We start from the raw sequence: 17,590 nt of genomic DNA, 5'->3' as shown, positions 1-17,590 counted from the left end.
AAATAATGACTTGGGGAAATGCTAATGATATGGCAAATAACAAAAAGCAGGATATAAAATTTTGTGTACATTATGATTCTAATTTTATTTTATTAAAAATTTATATTTATAGAAAAAAGACTGGTTATCTGTGGATGGTGGGATTAGAGATATTTATTTCCTCTGTACACTTCTTTATTAGTCCAAATAAACATACATTATCTTTTTTTAAAACCTGAAGTATAGTTGATTTACAATGTTGTGTTAGTTTCTGGTGTACAGCAAGGTGATTCAGTTATTTTATATATATATATATATATATATATATATATATATATATATATATATATATATATATATATATATATCCTGAAGAATACATATATATATTCTTTTCCAGATTCTTTTCCATTATGCCTTATTACAGGGTATTGAATATAGTTCCCTGTGCTACACAGTAAGACCTTGTTGTTTATCAGTTTTATGTATTATAGTTTGTATCTGCTAGTCCCAAACTCCTAGTTTAGTTCTCCCCACCCACTTTCCCCTTTGGTAACCATAAGTTTGTTTTCTATGTCTGTGAGTCTGTTTCTGTTTCATAAATAAGTTCATTTGTGTCATATTTTAGATTCTACATATAAGTGATATATGGTATTTGTCTTTCTCTGTCTGACTTACTTCACTTAGTATGATAATCTCTAGGTCCATCTATGTTGCTGCAAATGGCATTATTTCATTCTTTTTTTTATGGCTGAGTAATATTCCATTATACACACACACCCCAACACACAGACACACTCACACACATACCACATCTTTATTCATTCATCTGCCGATGGACATTTAAGTTGCTTCCATAGACATACATTATCTTTATAACAGGGAAGACATCAGTATTTTTTTTAAAGAGATCCACTTGGCTCCTTTGTTTCTTCTTATGTTATATTGTTTAAGAATCTCCTCACCAATCTCACACTGTTTAAAGTTATATTCTCATGCCCACATAAAGCTATTATTGCCCCCTTCCTCTTTGTGATGATCCCATATCAGTCCACTCATCATTTAAAAACTGCTTGGATGAATGGGGAGATTGGGATTGACATATATACACTAATCTGTATAAAATGGATAACTAATAAGAACCTGCTGTATAAAAAAATAAATAAAATTCAAAAATTCAAAAAAAACCCCAAAACCAAAAAAAACTGCTTGGACATGCAGTTTTTCAATTTTACCCTTATCCTGCCAATTGAGCTGTTTAAAAATGAGTACATTAAAATAATTTACCGCTATTTATTTTAAATAAGAATTTTTTATCGAGGTATTTTGATTTACAATTAGTTTCAGGTGTGCAATATAGTGATTCAAAATTTTTATAGATTATAGTCCATTTAAAGTTATTATAAAATATTGGCTATATTCCCTGTGCTATACATTATATCCTTGTAGCTTATTTATTTTATATATAGTCATTTGTGTCTCTTAATCCCCTACCCTTACATTGCCCCCCCTTCCCTCTCCCCGTTGGTAACCACTAGGTTTGTTCACTGTATCTGTGAGCCTATTTCCATTTTGTTATATTCATTTCTTTTATTTTTTAAATTTCACATACAAGTGATAACATACAGTATTTGTCTTTCTCTGTCTGACTTGTTTCACTAAACCTAATGCCCTCCAAGTCTATCCATGTTGTTGCAAATAGCAAAATTACCTTTTTATGGCTGAGTACTATTCAATTTTGTGTGTGTGTGTGTGTGTGTGTGTGTGTATGTGTATGCATACACACCACATCTCTTTATCCCTTTTTTAAAAATTGAAGTATAGTTGATTTACATTATAATATTAGTTTCAAGTGTACAGCATAGTGATTCAGTATTTTTATAGATTATATTCCATTAAAAGTTATTAGAAGAATAATGGCTATAATTCCCTGTACTATATAATATTTCCTTGTTGTTTATTTATTTTATACATAGTAGTTTATATCTCTTAATCCTATATCCCTATCTCACCCCTCCCCTCTTCCCATTCCCCACTGGTAACCACTAGTTTTCTATATCTGTGAGTCTGTTTCTGTTTTATTATATACGTTTGTTTGGTTTATTTTTTAGATTCTACATATAAGTGATATCATATAGTATTTGTCTTTCCCTGTTTGACTTATTTCACTAAGCATAATATTCTCTAGGTCTATCTGTGTTGCTGCAAATGGCAGAATTTCTTTTTTATGGCTGAATAATATATATATATATATATATTTCACATCTTCTTTATCCACTCATCTATTGATGGACACTTGGGTTGTTTCCTTATCTTGGCAATTGTAAATAGTGCTGCTATGAACATTGAAGTGCATGTATCTTTTTGAGTTAGTGTTTTTGTTTTTTCTGGATATATACCCAGGAATGGAATTGCTGGATCATATGGTAATTCTATTTTTAGTTTTTTGAGGAACATCCATATTGTTCTCCACAGTGGCTGTATCAATTTACATTGCCATCAACAGTGTAGGAGGTTCCCTTTTCTCTACATTCTCTCCAACATTTGTTGTGTTCTTCCTGATGATGGCCATTCAGATAGGTGTGAGGTGATATCTCACTGTTCTTTTGATTTGCATTTCTCTGATAATTAGCGATGTTGAGCATCTTTTCATATGCCTGTTAGTCATCTGTGCATCTTCTTTGGAAAAATGTCTATTCAGGTCTTCTGCCCATTTTTTTTGATTGGGTTATTTGGGTTTTTTTGATTGACTTGTATAACTATTTATATATATAAAAATATATTTATACTTTATATATTTAATATATTATATATATTTAATATATTTAATATGTTTTAACATATTATATATATTTTAATATAGTTTGGATATTACCCCCTTGTCGAAAAATGAGTATTTCTTTAGTACAAGGTAGAAATTCTACATGTCAAGACTTTTTTTCTAAAGAGTTCTGTTTATCAATGTCATCTTCAATGGCATTATAGGTGGTTTGATTATATTGCTAAATTAACTAGTTGTAATAATCTGTATTAGATATAGATTTCATAATATTAGTTTGTATCATTACTCTATGGACATTTATATTTGGTACTTTTGTAAATGTAGTAGTTCGTTTAAAAAGAACTTTTTCAAAGCACAAATACACCTGTTGTTTTAGTATATTTTAGTAGTCCTTCCAAATTCCCATGAGATACCAACTGATCCCTACCTAACAGATGAAAAAACAAGCACAAGAAGATTATATGCTTTACTTTGTATATTTTATTCACTTTGAATGACAGGGCCTGGACTCAACTGAACTCTCCAAGAGCCCAAGGAAGAAGTCACAGCTTCCAAATGAAAATCATTAGTGTTGCCTAAAAGGAGCCCAGAACTCAGTGAGAGTTCAGTGAGTTACAGATCTCCTAAGTGAGCTAGAGCTGAGATTTAAACACTTGAGTTGAAGAGAAAGAAAAAACTAAGTATTTAATGAGTTAAATGTACTCTTGTGATTAGGCTTCCATTGTCAAGACAAGTCACAGGTTTGGAAGACTCTCTTCTGGCATTTGCCATAGGGCTTCGAGCAGAGGGTGGGCTAGGAAATGTGAAGCTACATCTTGAATTAGGGGATTAGGTAAAGACACATAGACATCTGATGTGGTTCAAGTTTGGGTAACCAATTTAGAGACTGTGTTATTTATGGTGAGAATACAATGTGACCATGAATGACTTATGAAGGCAATATTATAGTTTAGAAGTATGTGTATGCTTTCATTTTCTCTGTGTATTTTAAACAGTCTAACATAATTGGCCTCGTGCTTGGAAGGCCAGTTATTTCCTATTGTTCTCAGTTTCTAATTTTATTATTAAAGTACTTTCATTTTGACAAAAATCCTCAATCCAGAACAGCCTTTGCTTAATTCCTCCTCATATCTTCTCTTTCTCCCCCTCCCCACAACTTATAACAGCAACTTTGAAGCCAATGTATGTAGGTGGTTTCCATGGTACAAGACAACAGCTTTCACAGTGAGAGAGGGCACTTCAGCCTGAGCTAATTGGGCATGATGTGTTCCAGTGTTCTGGTGTGTAAACACAGATGCCCTAATGTTGCAGGTATTTTAGCATTTGATCAGGCACGTCAGAAAAGGGAAACATTTAGTCTCATTATCTGGGTGACAAAGCAGTGGAGGAGGATGGGCAGCAGTGCGGGGGATCGGCTCATTTTGAGTCATGCTACACCTAACTCCCTTAACTGTTTCTGTGTTCCTATTGACAGGACCAGGAAGAACAAGCTTACTTTGCAGTGTTTGATGGCCATGGGGGAGTGGACGCTGCCATTTATGCCTCCATTCACCTGCATGTTAACTTAGTACGCCAGGAGATGTTCCCCCATGATCCTGCTGAGGCCCTGTGCCGGGCCTTCCGGGTCACTGACGAGCGGTTTGTACAGAAGGCAGCCAGGGAGGTATGCCGTTTCCACGTAAATTCCAGCCATGGTGCATTAGCTGAGATCTACTTGTTCTGTGGTTAAAAGGCTATTTTGGATTTTCTCTTGTGGTAGACATTGTTTAAAGCTCTCTTCCAAACTATATTCTTGACACACAGTATTGGATTGTTGTAGTTCTAACTCCCTCTTTAGGAATAGATTTAGTGGGGTGCTATGATGTACTGTATAGAAACTCCCAAGCTATAATTTTCTAGAAAGCCAGTCCATTGCTGGATTTGGCAGGTGACTTTTATCTTATTCACCATTGCCTGTCAGGTTCACACCAGGACCATCTCTCTAAGCAGACTTTTGCTGACAAAATCTGGATATGGTGGTTAAAACAGTGGTCTATAAAAGAGAAACCGAAGCTGGGATTTCTCCATACAGTTGGTTCTAAATGGGTTGGCAGTGTTTTGCTGTGTATCTCTTGAAGAAAGTTTTGCTTGGAGAGAGTGAATCCTTAGATGATCCTTGAACTGATTTTCTCTTAACAGGAAGAAAGGTCAGAGCTCATGTCCTGATTTCTTAAGGTTAATCAGACCTAAGGTTTTACTCTGAACGAATGACAGGGGCTCTAAATTAAGATCTAAAAGTAAAAATTTTCATCTATTATCATTCTGGGCATTGGTACACAATTAACTACAGGACTTTATATTCATTTCCAACTAGGGACTAACAGAAAGAGAATAACTTTTAATTTTAAAAAGTAATTGCAGAATTATATACACACAGAAAATACGACTCCTGCCCTATGACGTAAACATTAACTCTTTTTGAAATGGACTTGGAGAGAACAGGGTAATCATTGAATCCTTTTCTTTGATCTCATAGTTATGCTACACAGCAACAGTGGGGTTTGGAATTAATGAAGCAGTAATTCAGAACTACTTGGTGTTAAGCAAGGGCAATATTCTCTATCGCCCCACCTGCACCCCAGGTTTAATTAATATGCAAATCCAACAGTAGTAACCACTATGGTCTGCAAATAGAGGTGGGGCTAGAAAACAAAATACAGTTGTTGTCCTCAGACTTTGCCAGTCTGTGGAGGGCCGGCACTGCTTGGCTCTGCCTGCCTTGGAGCTGCCGGTTGTCATCATTCTGACCGAGGACAAGACCTGGCCCCTGAGAGGTGATCTGTAGATCATCAACGTGAAACTAAGAGAATCACCTTGTCTTTTTCATCCTCCGTCCTATCCCTTTTCCTCTGTGTCCTCAAAATCACAGCTTTTTTTCTGACCGTGTTCACCTCATTTGCTTTGCCAATGATGCTAGTGTCTCTTAGTCTTGCCAGCAGTTCTCGTGAATAATTTAGGTTTGTCTCAGCAGTTACTTTTCTCCTTCTTGTGCTTCCATGTGCTGCTAACTGCTGGGAAGAAAGGAGCTATTCCTGTTGTGCAGCAGCCCTGCCTCCTGTTCTCTCTGGGGCATATGTACTGAAGTGTCTTTATCGTGTGTTCCAGGGGGCTGAGGTTTTGAACATTCTGTGTGGGAAGACATTTTATTGGTGGGTGAGGATTTATAACAAACTTTCCCTATATAGGGAAAATGAGAAGTTGTTTTCTCATTGGATACAAGGGGCCTTCTACCATCTTGACGCATTGGTTCTAATTTAGGCCAAGTCCTTAGTAACAGAAAGTCATGCTCGTTTGGTAGTGACTCATGTCAAATGGAGATGTCATTTTAGGATAGTAGTATCAAGACATTAAGTACAGTGGTACTGAGCTATTGTGATGAAATTCCAGGCTGTTTGTTTTTTTATGCAATGTTCCAAAAGCAAAGGCCCCTAAAATTATTGTAGGAGATTTTATTTTTGTTTTTTAAAGGTACAAGCAACTTAGCACTCCAGGGAATGTATGTAATCTCTTGGCTCCTGTTTTAATATCCAGAGTATGCAAGCATTTGTTGTGTACACACCAGATGCTTTGTATGTTATTTTGTAAAGCCAGGACTCTCCCCCTGAACATACAGTAGGTCAGTAACAAAACAGAGACCAGAGTATGGAAATCTTTACTCTTAAGGATTGATATAGTGGCTTAGCACTGGACTAGGCGGAAAAAATTTCAGTTCTGTTCTAATCAGTTACCTGATCTTGGGCAAGTCACATAACCTGCCATAGTACCTGTGTATAAAATGGAATTGATAATTCTCTGCCTTGCATATCACAGATAAAATGGATCTGTATGTGTGTGTGCACATATAAATACATACAAGCACGTAAGAATGCATTGAGAAATGGGAATTGCTATTTATGAAATCGAGTTATTAGTAGTCTAGCTTCCAACTGAAAAGTTTGTATTACCTATAAATTGCTTCTCAATGAGAATTTGATGTCTACTTATTTTTACTGACTCTTATTTAAATTACTTTCAGAGCTTAAGATGCGGGACCACAGGAGTGGTGACTTTTATCAGAGGCAACATGCTACATGTGGCCTGGGTAGGTGATTCGCAGGTTATGCTTGTGAGAAAGGGCCAAGCTGTTGAACTAATGAAGCCACACAAACCGGACAGAGAGGTAAGTATGGTCTGTTCTGTTAGGGCACATGCCACAAAGGCAGTTTTCTAGTCACTGATTTTCACTTATAATTATCACCATTATCTCAGTAACCATGCCCACCTTCCAAAGGAAAAATAAAGAGAACCCTTTCCAGGAAGCTGATGAGTATTATATCTGTTGTTTACTGTTAAGGTAGATGAATAAATCCTGAATCCAATTATTTGCTTCTTTCTATTACATTACTGTGCAGGATGAAAAGCAGCGAATTGAGGCCCTTGGAGGTTGTGTAGTCTGGTTTGGTGCCTGGAGGGTGAATGGAAGTCTGTCGGTCTCCAGAGCTATTGGTAGGAAAAACCGATTAATTTTTGTTTCTCCAAACTTCCTTTTCCAGAACGCTGTCTTATATTAATCTGATACAACAAGGGAACCTGAGATAATAACAGATTTTCAGAATGCTTATTACTGTTTAAAATAACATTTGGATAATGCTTCTTTTAATTATTTAACCTACTCATTTATATAAATTCCATTCTTAAAAGAGAACTATATTAAGAAATGTTCTCTTACTAGTTTCTTTTTTTTTTTTTTTTAATGGAAACCTTTAATCTTTGGCATACAAATCTGCTTAAAACCACAGTGATCCTCATTTTTCATTCCATTTTGGGTCATACTTAGCTTAAATCAGTACTCTCCATAAAATAGAAGCTTCCCCCCCATATTTTACCTTGCTTATATCTTTAATTTTTTCAATGAATTCTAAAATAACACAAATAATGTGCTTTTTAGATGAAAACAATTTTTACTATATTAAAATTAGAAAACTAATTTTACTATATGTGGAATGTAGTAATTTGTCAGATAACCCTGAGGTTTCAGCGAATCTGCTTCCCTGGACCTAAATTCTTTAAAAGAAGGGGAAGTCAATAAAACTCTCTGTCTAAAATTGAGTGAGTAAACAGCTAAGCTGTTTGGACAAAATGCAAAGGTGTAGTTCAAAGAATTGGGCTATAGTACTGTTTCTGTCTATTTCACTTTTGCACCTGGGTCTATTGCTTTAGGCTTCATGGCTCAGCTTCACTTTCTGTTTTTTTAAAAAGAACAAATCAACGTGCGTGTGTCTATATGGGTGGTATGCATATATGCATATATACTGGAGTTCTCAGTCACTGCCTCCTAAATAAATGAAGTAGTTTGACATAGGGATAACATGGATAAATGGAATTGAGGTCTAATCCCCAAATTTTGCTTATCATTACCAGAATATTCCAGGAACATTAACAAAATCTCAAAGGACTGATTTCAGTTTCACCACTGATGTGATTTCCCTCCTACTCTTTGGGAAGGTGCTGGCAAGCTGTGAAGTGGCCCAAATGGGAGCAGCAGAGGCTGAGAGAGAAGGAGGAAGCTCAAAGGTTCTGCAGTACCTCTTGAAAAACTGAGAGCTGGCCTTACCTTAGACTGAGGGAGTTATTAGGAACTCTGGAATAAGGCCAAAGGGGAGAAATTTCTGATTTCTAAAACACACCCTCAAATAGAATTATTTTTGACAACTCCAACCAAAGACCTCTTCTCTTGATCTGTCTTTGTCCGAGTATTGAGAGGTAACTTTAATGCTTGTTATAGAACCAACTTTATCCTAGAGGATACTTGTCATTTCTTGCTTCTAAAAATATGACACAAGGGGGAAAAGCAGGGAAAGAATGTCCTTGAATAAGTGACAATCTAAGAGAAAACCAGGCTGACTTCAGAGAGGAAGTGACTTCTGAAGTGGACATGGAGGATAGTATGCAGAGAAGGACATGCCAGGTATGGCGAATACAAACACATGGGCATCTCAAAGGGCATGTCTTGTTTTAGGAACAGTGACAAGTGCAGGAGGCTGGGGCAGAGGGTGGGAGTGGGAAGAGCTAAGTGTTGGCACCAGAGTGCAAAGGGGCTTAAATGCCAGGCTAAGTGTCTGGACTTTGCCAGGTGAATAAGACGAGGGCCCATGTGGTCAGGTTTGTATTTATAAATATTTGTAATAATCATGGAAGACGAACTAGAGTAGAAAGCCTAGATGAGAGGTCATTCAGGAGGCTGTTGATACAATTTGTTTCAGAGATAAGGACAGCTAAAAAAGGGATACAGAGGAGGGTATAAATTGATGAGACAGAAAGGACAGTTTGTGGGGGAAGAGGAAAGTTAACTTCCAGGTTTCGGACTTGTGTGACTAAGAAGATGATAAAACATTTGTAATAAAGCAGCAGCAGCAGTTTGGGAGTGGGGAGGAGGGCAGATAATGAGTTCATTTTGGATATATTTTATATTCTAGGTGCCTGTGGGATATCTTGGAAGAGATAATTTATATGAAATTGGAAATACAGATCTGGAGCTTAGCAGAGTTCTGAGTTAGAGACAGAGATATGGGAATTCATCCCATTTTGACAATAATATTAGCAACCTGTTAAGTGATATATGTGTGTGTGTGTGTGTGTGTATTAGTTGAAACTACAGGAAGGGATGACATTGCCCAGGAATATTTAGTGTGAAGAGAGACCAAGGATGAGACTCATTACTTGTTGTAGAATAACATGAAGTCATGCTCTCTGGGTTTGTATCTTGGCTCTGCCACTTTACCAGCTGTGGGTCTTGAGAAATTTACTGCACTTCTCTGTATCTATTTGTCCCTTTGTAAAGCAGGAATAGTAACAGTACCTAACTCATAGGGTTTCTGTATTAAATGGCATAATACACACACCACACTTAGAACCCTGCCTGGCACAGTCTTAGCACACAATGATTTTTGGTGATTTTAAGTGAAGGAGCCAGTGAAGAAAATCAGGAAGGGATCAGAGACATAGAAATGGGGTATCACAGATGCTGGGGAAGGGGGTTTCTAGGAGTATGTAGTCAACAGCGTCAAATGCTGCAGAGGTCAAGTCATAGAATTTTGAAAATAGAAAATGGTTGTGGATATAGGTGAATCACTAAAGATTTTTTTTTTTTTTAAGTCGGGAGGAGGAATTGAGGGAATTCGGGCCTGATAAACTGAATTTTCTTTGAAGTAGGAAATTAGGCCATCTACCAAAATCCAGTTAACTTAATTGGAAAGAGCTGAAGAATGTGAGAAAGATTTGGAAAGCTCGTGGAATAAAATTGGGGCTAAATAAGGACACGAAAAAGGACTCCTGGGACTTCCCTGGTGGCACAGTGGTTAAGAATCTGCCTGCCAATGCAGGGGACACGGGTTCGAGCCCTGGTCCAGGAAGATCCCACATGCCGTGGAGCAACTAAGCCCGTGCGCCACAACTACTAAGCCTGCGCTCTAGGGCCCGCGAGCCACAACTACTGAGCCCACACTCCACAACTACTGAAGCCCACATGCCTAGAGCCCGTGCTCCGCAACAAGAGAAGCCACCACAATGAGAAGCCCGCGTGCCGCAACAAAGAGTAGCCCCCGCTCGCCGCAACTAGAGGAAGCCAGGGCACAGCAATGAAGACCCAACACAGCCAAAAATAAATAAATAAATAAATTTTAAAAAAAGAAAAAGGACTCCTGAGCAGAGTTCAACTCTACTTAGAAAGTAAATAACACTTAACACTTTAAAAATAAAACACTTTTCAACTGTTTCTCCCCATGAGCCCTTCAGATTTATGATCCAAAGTTGACAAGAGGCATGATATGTTTTCTAGCATATGGATAGAGGAGGTTTAAGACAAAAGGATGTTGCCATTTCTACAATGAAATGGATAATCATGCCCTCCCACCAAATTTGGGGGTGAAATGTCATTAATTTGACATCCAACAGTAGATCAGGTGAAAAGCCAGAATTTTGGCAGCATTTTCTCTGTGCAGATCTTTGTATGTTCTGTTCCAAACTAACAGTTGCAGTAGCCTTTTAATTGAAGCACTAAAACAAGATTTTTGGGAACAGTATGACTCAGATCACATTTATTTTTAGAGTTGGAATTCAGAAAATAATGATGATAATAATACAGTCAGGTGGAGCAGGGAATGGCGAAATTTAGTGAAGTGGATTGGTGGCGGACACTGACTCCCCAGTGGCTGGAGGTGTTAATTAGCTGTAACAGGCTATTGGGAGATGCCACAGTGTAGCAGTGAAGTTGACGAAATCAAAACCGTACTTGAGGAAGATGGTTCTGGCTACCTTAGTCTGTGAAAAAGACTAGTTTCTTACCTTGCAGATAAACTAACCCAGGTAGTTAAATATTACGTAAGTATCTGTTGTTCAGGGTATCCCGTCACGCAGCCTGCTGGATAGGGTATGTGGCCCACAGTGGTTCTAGCAGAGTTATCCATAGGGTTCCCATTGAGCTTTTTGGGCCTATTTGAGGATTAAACAGGGATGTGAAATATTGGAGAGAACTTTACTTGGGTAGGAGAGAACCTATAACAGATATCAGAAACAGTGACAATATGGCCACATCGTTTAAGTAAGTATACGTAACTTCATTTTACCTTCCCCTAGTCAGATAGTTCAGTTTTAGTACAATAAAATGGACAGGAATGAAGAGGGTTTGTAAGTAACAAGTGCTGAGATCCGGATGCGGGCAGTCTGACTCCAGGGCTTGCATCGTTAACCACTAAGCTATATGCTACCACTTTAAGAATGATAAAGCATCTTGTAAAAAAAATTTTTTTCAAACTACTGTTTGCCAGTGAACTATGATACCCTAAACTAGGAACTACTGCTCAATACTCCATGTTTTTTATGTAAAGAAGTAAATGAGTATCCCCTGTAGTAATGTTATTTGGTTACCCAACAGGCGAAGGACCTGTTTGCTAAGGCTCTCTTCAAGTACTAAAGGAAAACAACGAATACAAACAAGCAAGGGATCTGGAAGTGCTCTGGATCTGAAAGTTCCAAAATGCACTGTAGATGATCAATTATCTCCGTAATCTGGTGACAGAAACCTAGCTTAGTTGGGCCCCAGGTCTCCAGTCTGTTGCCCCTCCAAGCACCCAATATTCAACTACAAATTACTCCCTAACAGTTACCTCTGTATCTTTGCTGATACTGTTCCCTCAACAGAGGACCCTTCTCTGCTTAGGACATTTGAGCTGGCCATAAACGTTTTTACATGCAAGATAAACCAAAATCTGACCTATTTTCTGATTCCCACAGGAGATGCTGAACATAAGCCATATATCTGTGGGGATGCAGATTCTGCCTCTACTGTTTTGGACGGAACTGAAGACTACCTCATTCTGGCCTGTGATGGCTTCTATGACACCGTGAACCCTGATGAGGCAGTGAAAGTTGTCTCTGACCACTTGAAGGAGAATAATGGAGACAGCAGCATGGTTGCCCACAAATTAGTGGCATCAGCTCGTGATGCTGGGTCAAGTGATAACATCACTGTCATTGTGGTGTTCCTGAGGGACATGAACAAAGCTGTAAATGTTAGTGAGGAATCAGATTGGACAGAGAACTCTTTTCAAGGAGGGCAAGAAGATGGTGGGGATGATAAGGAGAATCATGGAGAGTGCAAACGCCCTTGGCCTCAGCACCAGTGCTCAGCACCGGCCGATCTAGGCTATGATGGGCGTGTGGATTCATTCACTGATAGAACTAGCCTGAGCCCAGGGTCCCAAATCAACGTGCTGGAAGACCCAGGCTACCTAGATCTCACACAAATAGAAGCAAGCAAACCTCACAGTGCCCAGTTTTTGCCACCAGTTGAGATGTTTGGTCCTGGTGCACCAAAGAAAGCAAATCTTATTAATGAGCTAATAATGGAGAAAAAATCAGTTCAATCATCATTGCCTGAACGGAGTGGTGCTGGAGAGTTTCCCTCTTCTTTTAATTTGGGTTCAGCAGGGCAGCAGATATGCAGAATGGAGAGCTTGTCTCCTGTTTGTTCTAGGTTGGAAAATGAACAGTTCAAATTCCTGGGAAAGAGAGTTTCTAGATTGTCTCGTTTACACTACCACTACTCAAAGAGGCGGCACGGATTCAGGTTTAATCCAAAGTTTTATTCTTTTCTCTCTGCTCGAGAGCCTTCCCACAAAACAGGCACTAGCCTGTCCTCACTTATTCGAAGTGGGAAGAGAAATAGGATGTTAAGAAGTTCTCTGCCATGGAGACAAAATAGTTGGAAAGGGTACTGTGAAAACATGATGGGTAAGCTTAAAAAGAGTAATGCTATTCCATACCCAGCTCTTCCCTGGAGCTTTAAAATATAATAAATAACTTTCTCTTTAAAGTAGGCTAGCTAGCTCTCCCCCAATAAAAGCATCACTATCAGAGTAGAAACAAGGTAGACATTTCTGAAATATTGTGTGCTTCATTATGATGAGCCATGGATGGCTCAACTCTTAAATGTAAATAGATCTCTAGGAAACTCACTACAGTGTTTTCAATCTAATAAAAAAGTACTGGCGGTTTCACTAGCAAATTTATACACCTGGTCCCAGTGACGTGTCTCTGTACCTACGTACCACCCCCACCCCATGACCCGTTCACGTCACTAGTGGAAGCTTGCGAGTTGGTTATTTCAGTCAGGAGATACAGTGTTGAAATCTCACGGCAGGTGAAATCTGTTCTGATGTGCCTAATATATCTCTGGAAAACTTAATGCAGAATAAGATCTAGTTGGGGAATGTTCCTCAAAAGACTGGGGACTATGAGGGAAAGCCCCTCCCCTTTTTTTGGTAGGTAAAAGGCTAAAAGCCACATGGGTTTTAACTGGTAACAATGAAAGTAGAAAACTAGTGTAAAAATGTCATATTCTCAGACTTGTGAGGTGGTATATAGTCAAACAGATTCACTAATTTTTTCCTGTAACGTAGAAGACCAACAATGAAAATTGTTTGAATTAAAAAGTATTTCCTAGGGCTGTAGCTATTTGGGAGTTTCATAACCTGTTATGGTGCTTTTGACGGAATTATTATTATTTTTTAGAAGACTGCTGTCAATTGGTTTTAACCTATGACGGCTAATGTGTTTTTCACTGTACCTTCATCTCAGGAGTAAAACTTCTTTAATGGAGATGATTTCAGGTACAAATATACTAGGATCAAGTTGCCATTTTAAAAGAAAATCAAATAGTATTTCTATTTTTTTCTGCTTTTTTTTAAAAAAAAGTTCAGACAGCAAAGGCATGTACTACGATCAAATAAAAAGTGGTGTTGGAGAATGAAAAATATTAGTTTTAACTTCTCTAAAATTGTTTCCCCCAAGGGAATGAAATAATTGGTGTGGAAGAGGCTGAAAGTACTGCCTAAAGTGAGCCCAGAGGCCAAGTGCAAAGGAGACTGCAGATTACTGCAGCTGAGGTCTGTTTAGTTGTAAATTTGAGTCCGGCAGCTTCAGACCAAATAGTACACGTTTCTCTTTTCAATATTTATTTACATTTGATATTCTGAAATTGTCTGCTTTTTGTCATTTCTGCAGTTTCAGGTCAGAACCATATCTGCAACTAGAGGCGGCAAATAAACTAATAATCAGATTCATTCAGTGAAGCAGCCTGATTCTTTGAGAATCATGAGTGTCTCCACATGACATTTTACCCTCCCCCAGTCGAGCACGGAGCTCGCCAATGCGCAGGAGCTGCCTGCTGCAGGGCTCACTCCCTCATCCTGTTGGGAGGTGCTAAATGCTCTTGCTGAGACACGTGCACTGAGCAATCCTGTTTTAACATAATACTAACACACTAATACTAATTACTTTATGTTCCCCAGACTCAAAATGGAGGACTAAGATTCCTGGATCTTAAAAACACAGAGGACTGTAGCATATTTTGGGGTGCCGGTGTAGCTACATCAAACAAATAAAAACAGATTCACTTTAGCAACAGATTGATAATCTACAGATTTTACTTTTTAAAATTTGGATGTAAGTAGAGATTTTCAGTATTTGTTTTCCCTTATTTTGAAGTCATTTCTTCTCAAGTCTTGTGACACATGGCTGAAAAGGAGGGAGCACCCATGGCTCCAACCGTAGTACCAGAATCTTTTCACCATCCTGATGCTTTACCCCCATACATGGACCTCACTCACATCTGTCATTTTTGGAAGCCTAGATCTTGTTAACAATCCATCAGGTGCAGTGTCAGTTTCAAATCAAATTATCATCTAAGGAAACAAGAAAACAGGCAGCAGAACACTGGTATATATTATAGCCCAAAGCACTAAGCTAAGTTAAAAAATTTTTAAAGATTTTTCTATAGTTGTTTATTGCTAATGATTTTGATCAGAATAAAGAAGGTGAAAGGAAATAAGGTACAAGTGACAGGTTTTTTCAGTGGGGAAAAATGGTTGGATGAAATTGGGACTAAGAGACCACATCTTTAAGGGTCTGAATTTTGTAGGTGTAACTACATAAGCAGTGTTAACTCCATTTCTGATACCAGTAGCCCTCTAGAAAATAAAGCAAAGTAGTTCTAGTGTGGTCACGTTATAAGCCAATATTGTAAAAAATAGCAACTACTATTCATTTGTTCACGACATGCATATTTATAGAATAGTTAGGTACCACTTGTAAGTCCTTTAAAATTCTATAATACATATTAAAGTAGTGGTTATTGGTCTGATATGTACTGCTCTTGGTTCTATAAACTAGATAAAAAGCAGTGCTTTGTGAAATGCAGTGTTATATCTTAATGCCACTGGTGATAGAAAGTAGTTCCCTTCAGTTCAAATCCTGTGCCCTCATCTGCTGCTTGCTGACGTAAGCAATAAGTCCCCCCTCTTACTAATGGTATCTACACATTTCTGTAACTTGTATTTAATGATGGTGTATCTGGTGATTGTAAAAATATTAGACAGATATAAAAGTATATAATATATATTAACCGTTAATGCTGAGGTACAGTCTGTGAATTATGTGTTTTGTACTTTTATTCATTGTGTAATTTAGTGATGGTGGAAGTTCTACATTCAATCCTTAAGATGGCAGTATCCCTTTTACAGTTTAACATGATCTGCATCAACTTGTTTGCTTGCTAAGGTTTTGTTTGTTAGAATAGGAAATAATAAATATAAAAAAGAAAGTGCAGTACTGGTTAGGGAAACAGACTTCAAGTCACTAACTGAAGTCAATACAAACTCCTTGTACATTCACTGTGAGTTTCAAAGGGAATCAGTCCCTAATTTAAAGGTTTCCTTTGTTCACTTTCTGGATGTGTGCTTTTGAGGGATATCTGAGGTTAAGCAACATTACAGCACCACACACTGGGGCTATTAATCCCATTTAGGTCTGTACTGAAAAGGATGGTGGAAATACATGTATATATCTTTTCTTTACCTAAAAGTGCCATCCATTGTCCTTGAATTAATATAAAGTTACTGTTGCATTTAATTTAACTAGGAGGATCCTCGAAAGTTAACACCTTTTCCAAGGACAATGTCAACAATGTCAATGTCAACACTGAGTCTGATTCTGACCACATTTATAGTGGTACTACAATGTCAACATGGTGGTATAGTGTCACACTGCATCTTCATGACAACCATGACAACCATACTCCTTTGTTGGAACACTGTGCCAGTAAGAAGCGCAACATCCAACGGGCAGATGAAATGATGCATAAAGAAGTTAAGTGTTTACAGATAAAACTGCTGTGGTTCAAGTACTTCCTTCCCCATCAAAGGCTTGCTGAGGCTTTGTAAGAAAGTGATCTAAATTATTATTATTTTAATGTTTGTTTAAACATAATTCGTTCACTCAGTGATCATTCACACCGAAGCAATGCCATAAAAGTTTTGGTCATACCATAATTTAGGAGAATTATTCTTTGGATCATAAATTAGAAAAAGAAAGAACATGCTTCTTTTCACCTTTTAAAATCACATGACGTTAAAGGACAAATACCCACTCTTCTGTTCTGACCCGTGAATAGCTTAAATGCTTTTTTCCAAAACAAGATACTGCCAGTGTTACGACTATTTCCCAGAAATGGTACTGTGTTGAAAAATAATTACTGTTACTTCCTCTAGCAGCATTTTATCTTCTGTTTTAAAGACTATTTATATTATACTAATTAGAAAATATAAGATAGGGAGCTCCAGACTGACACAGCAGTTGTTCTGGAAAAGGAAAATACTCTGATAAACTTTGATGCATGAGATAATAATGTACAGACACGTCAGTGTTACCTCTTACTCTAGGTGCTCTTTGGTGAGAGACAGGCTTTGTTCTCTTGTTCATGACATTTCTCTGCAAAGAATTCTCTATGGAGTGGAGCAAATGAAGTGAATCATTTCTTACCAAGCAAATTTATCAATTTATAAATCTTCTCTACAGCTCACTTTTGAGTTCAGTTGTAATCATGAGTGATCCTTCATATTTTATTAAAACTGTTCATTCAGGTAAGAAGTATGTTCACATTTTGCCAATATCTTAATAAAACCCAGCAACTTAAAACCACTAGGCAATTGTCTTTTTATTCAAAGGAAGGTTATTTAGTGCTGGGATTTAGGTTGATTCCCTCAGAACTGAAATTAAAATCCTGAGGTGGCAGTTTTCTAAACTTTAAAGTGGGAACATTTTAAAAAGAAAGTTTGCTAAGTGCTGCTACAACTGTTATTCCCTCCCCAGAAAAACCAGAAGAGATATATCTCATCTTACACGTTTCCCCCATCAGTTTAATGTTGGGGGCAGGGGGTTATCCTAAAATAGATGAATGAGGAACAGGACCTGCCA

At 37.7% G+C, this 17,590-nt stretch overlaps 1 protein-coding gene across 2 annotated transcripts in view; it reads left to right on the top strand.

Annotated features, from left to right (window-relative positions):
- Positions 1-17,293, top strand: part of PPM1E (protein phosphatase, Mg2+/Mn2+ dependent 1E) — a 208,234-nt gene extending 190,941 nt beyond the window's left edge. The window contains exons 4-7 of one of the 2 annotated variants that reach the window (XM_057536546.1): positions 4,236-4,424; positions 6,816-6,959; positions 7,192-7,285; positions 12,071-17,293. In XM_057536546.1, coding sequence (XP_057392529.1) covers positions 4,236-4,424; positions 6,816-6,959; positions 7,192-7,285; positions 12,071-13,131 — 1,488 coding nt within the window. In that variant the 3' untranslated portion in view covers positions 13,132-17,293. The remainder of the gene's footprint in view (positions 1-4,235; positions 4,425-6,815; positions 6,960-7,191; positions 7,286-12,070) is intronic. The other variant, XM_057536547.1, reaches the window with a different exon arrangement.
- The last annotated feature ends 297 nt before the right edge of the window (positions 17,294-17,590 follow it).

Source organism: Balaenoptera acutorostrata, chromosome 20 (assembly GCF_949987535.1).
Source record: "Balaenoptera acutorostrata chromosome 20, mBalAcu1.1, whole genome shotgun sequence".
Lineage (NCBI taxonomy): Eukaryota > Metazoa > Chordata > Mammalia > Artiodactyla > Balaenopteridae > Balaenoptera > Balaenoptera acutorostrata.
The sequence above is the reverse complement of the archived record's forward strand: the minus strand, read 5'-3'. Positions and strand labels throughout refer to the sequence as shown.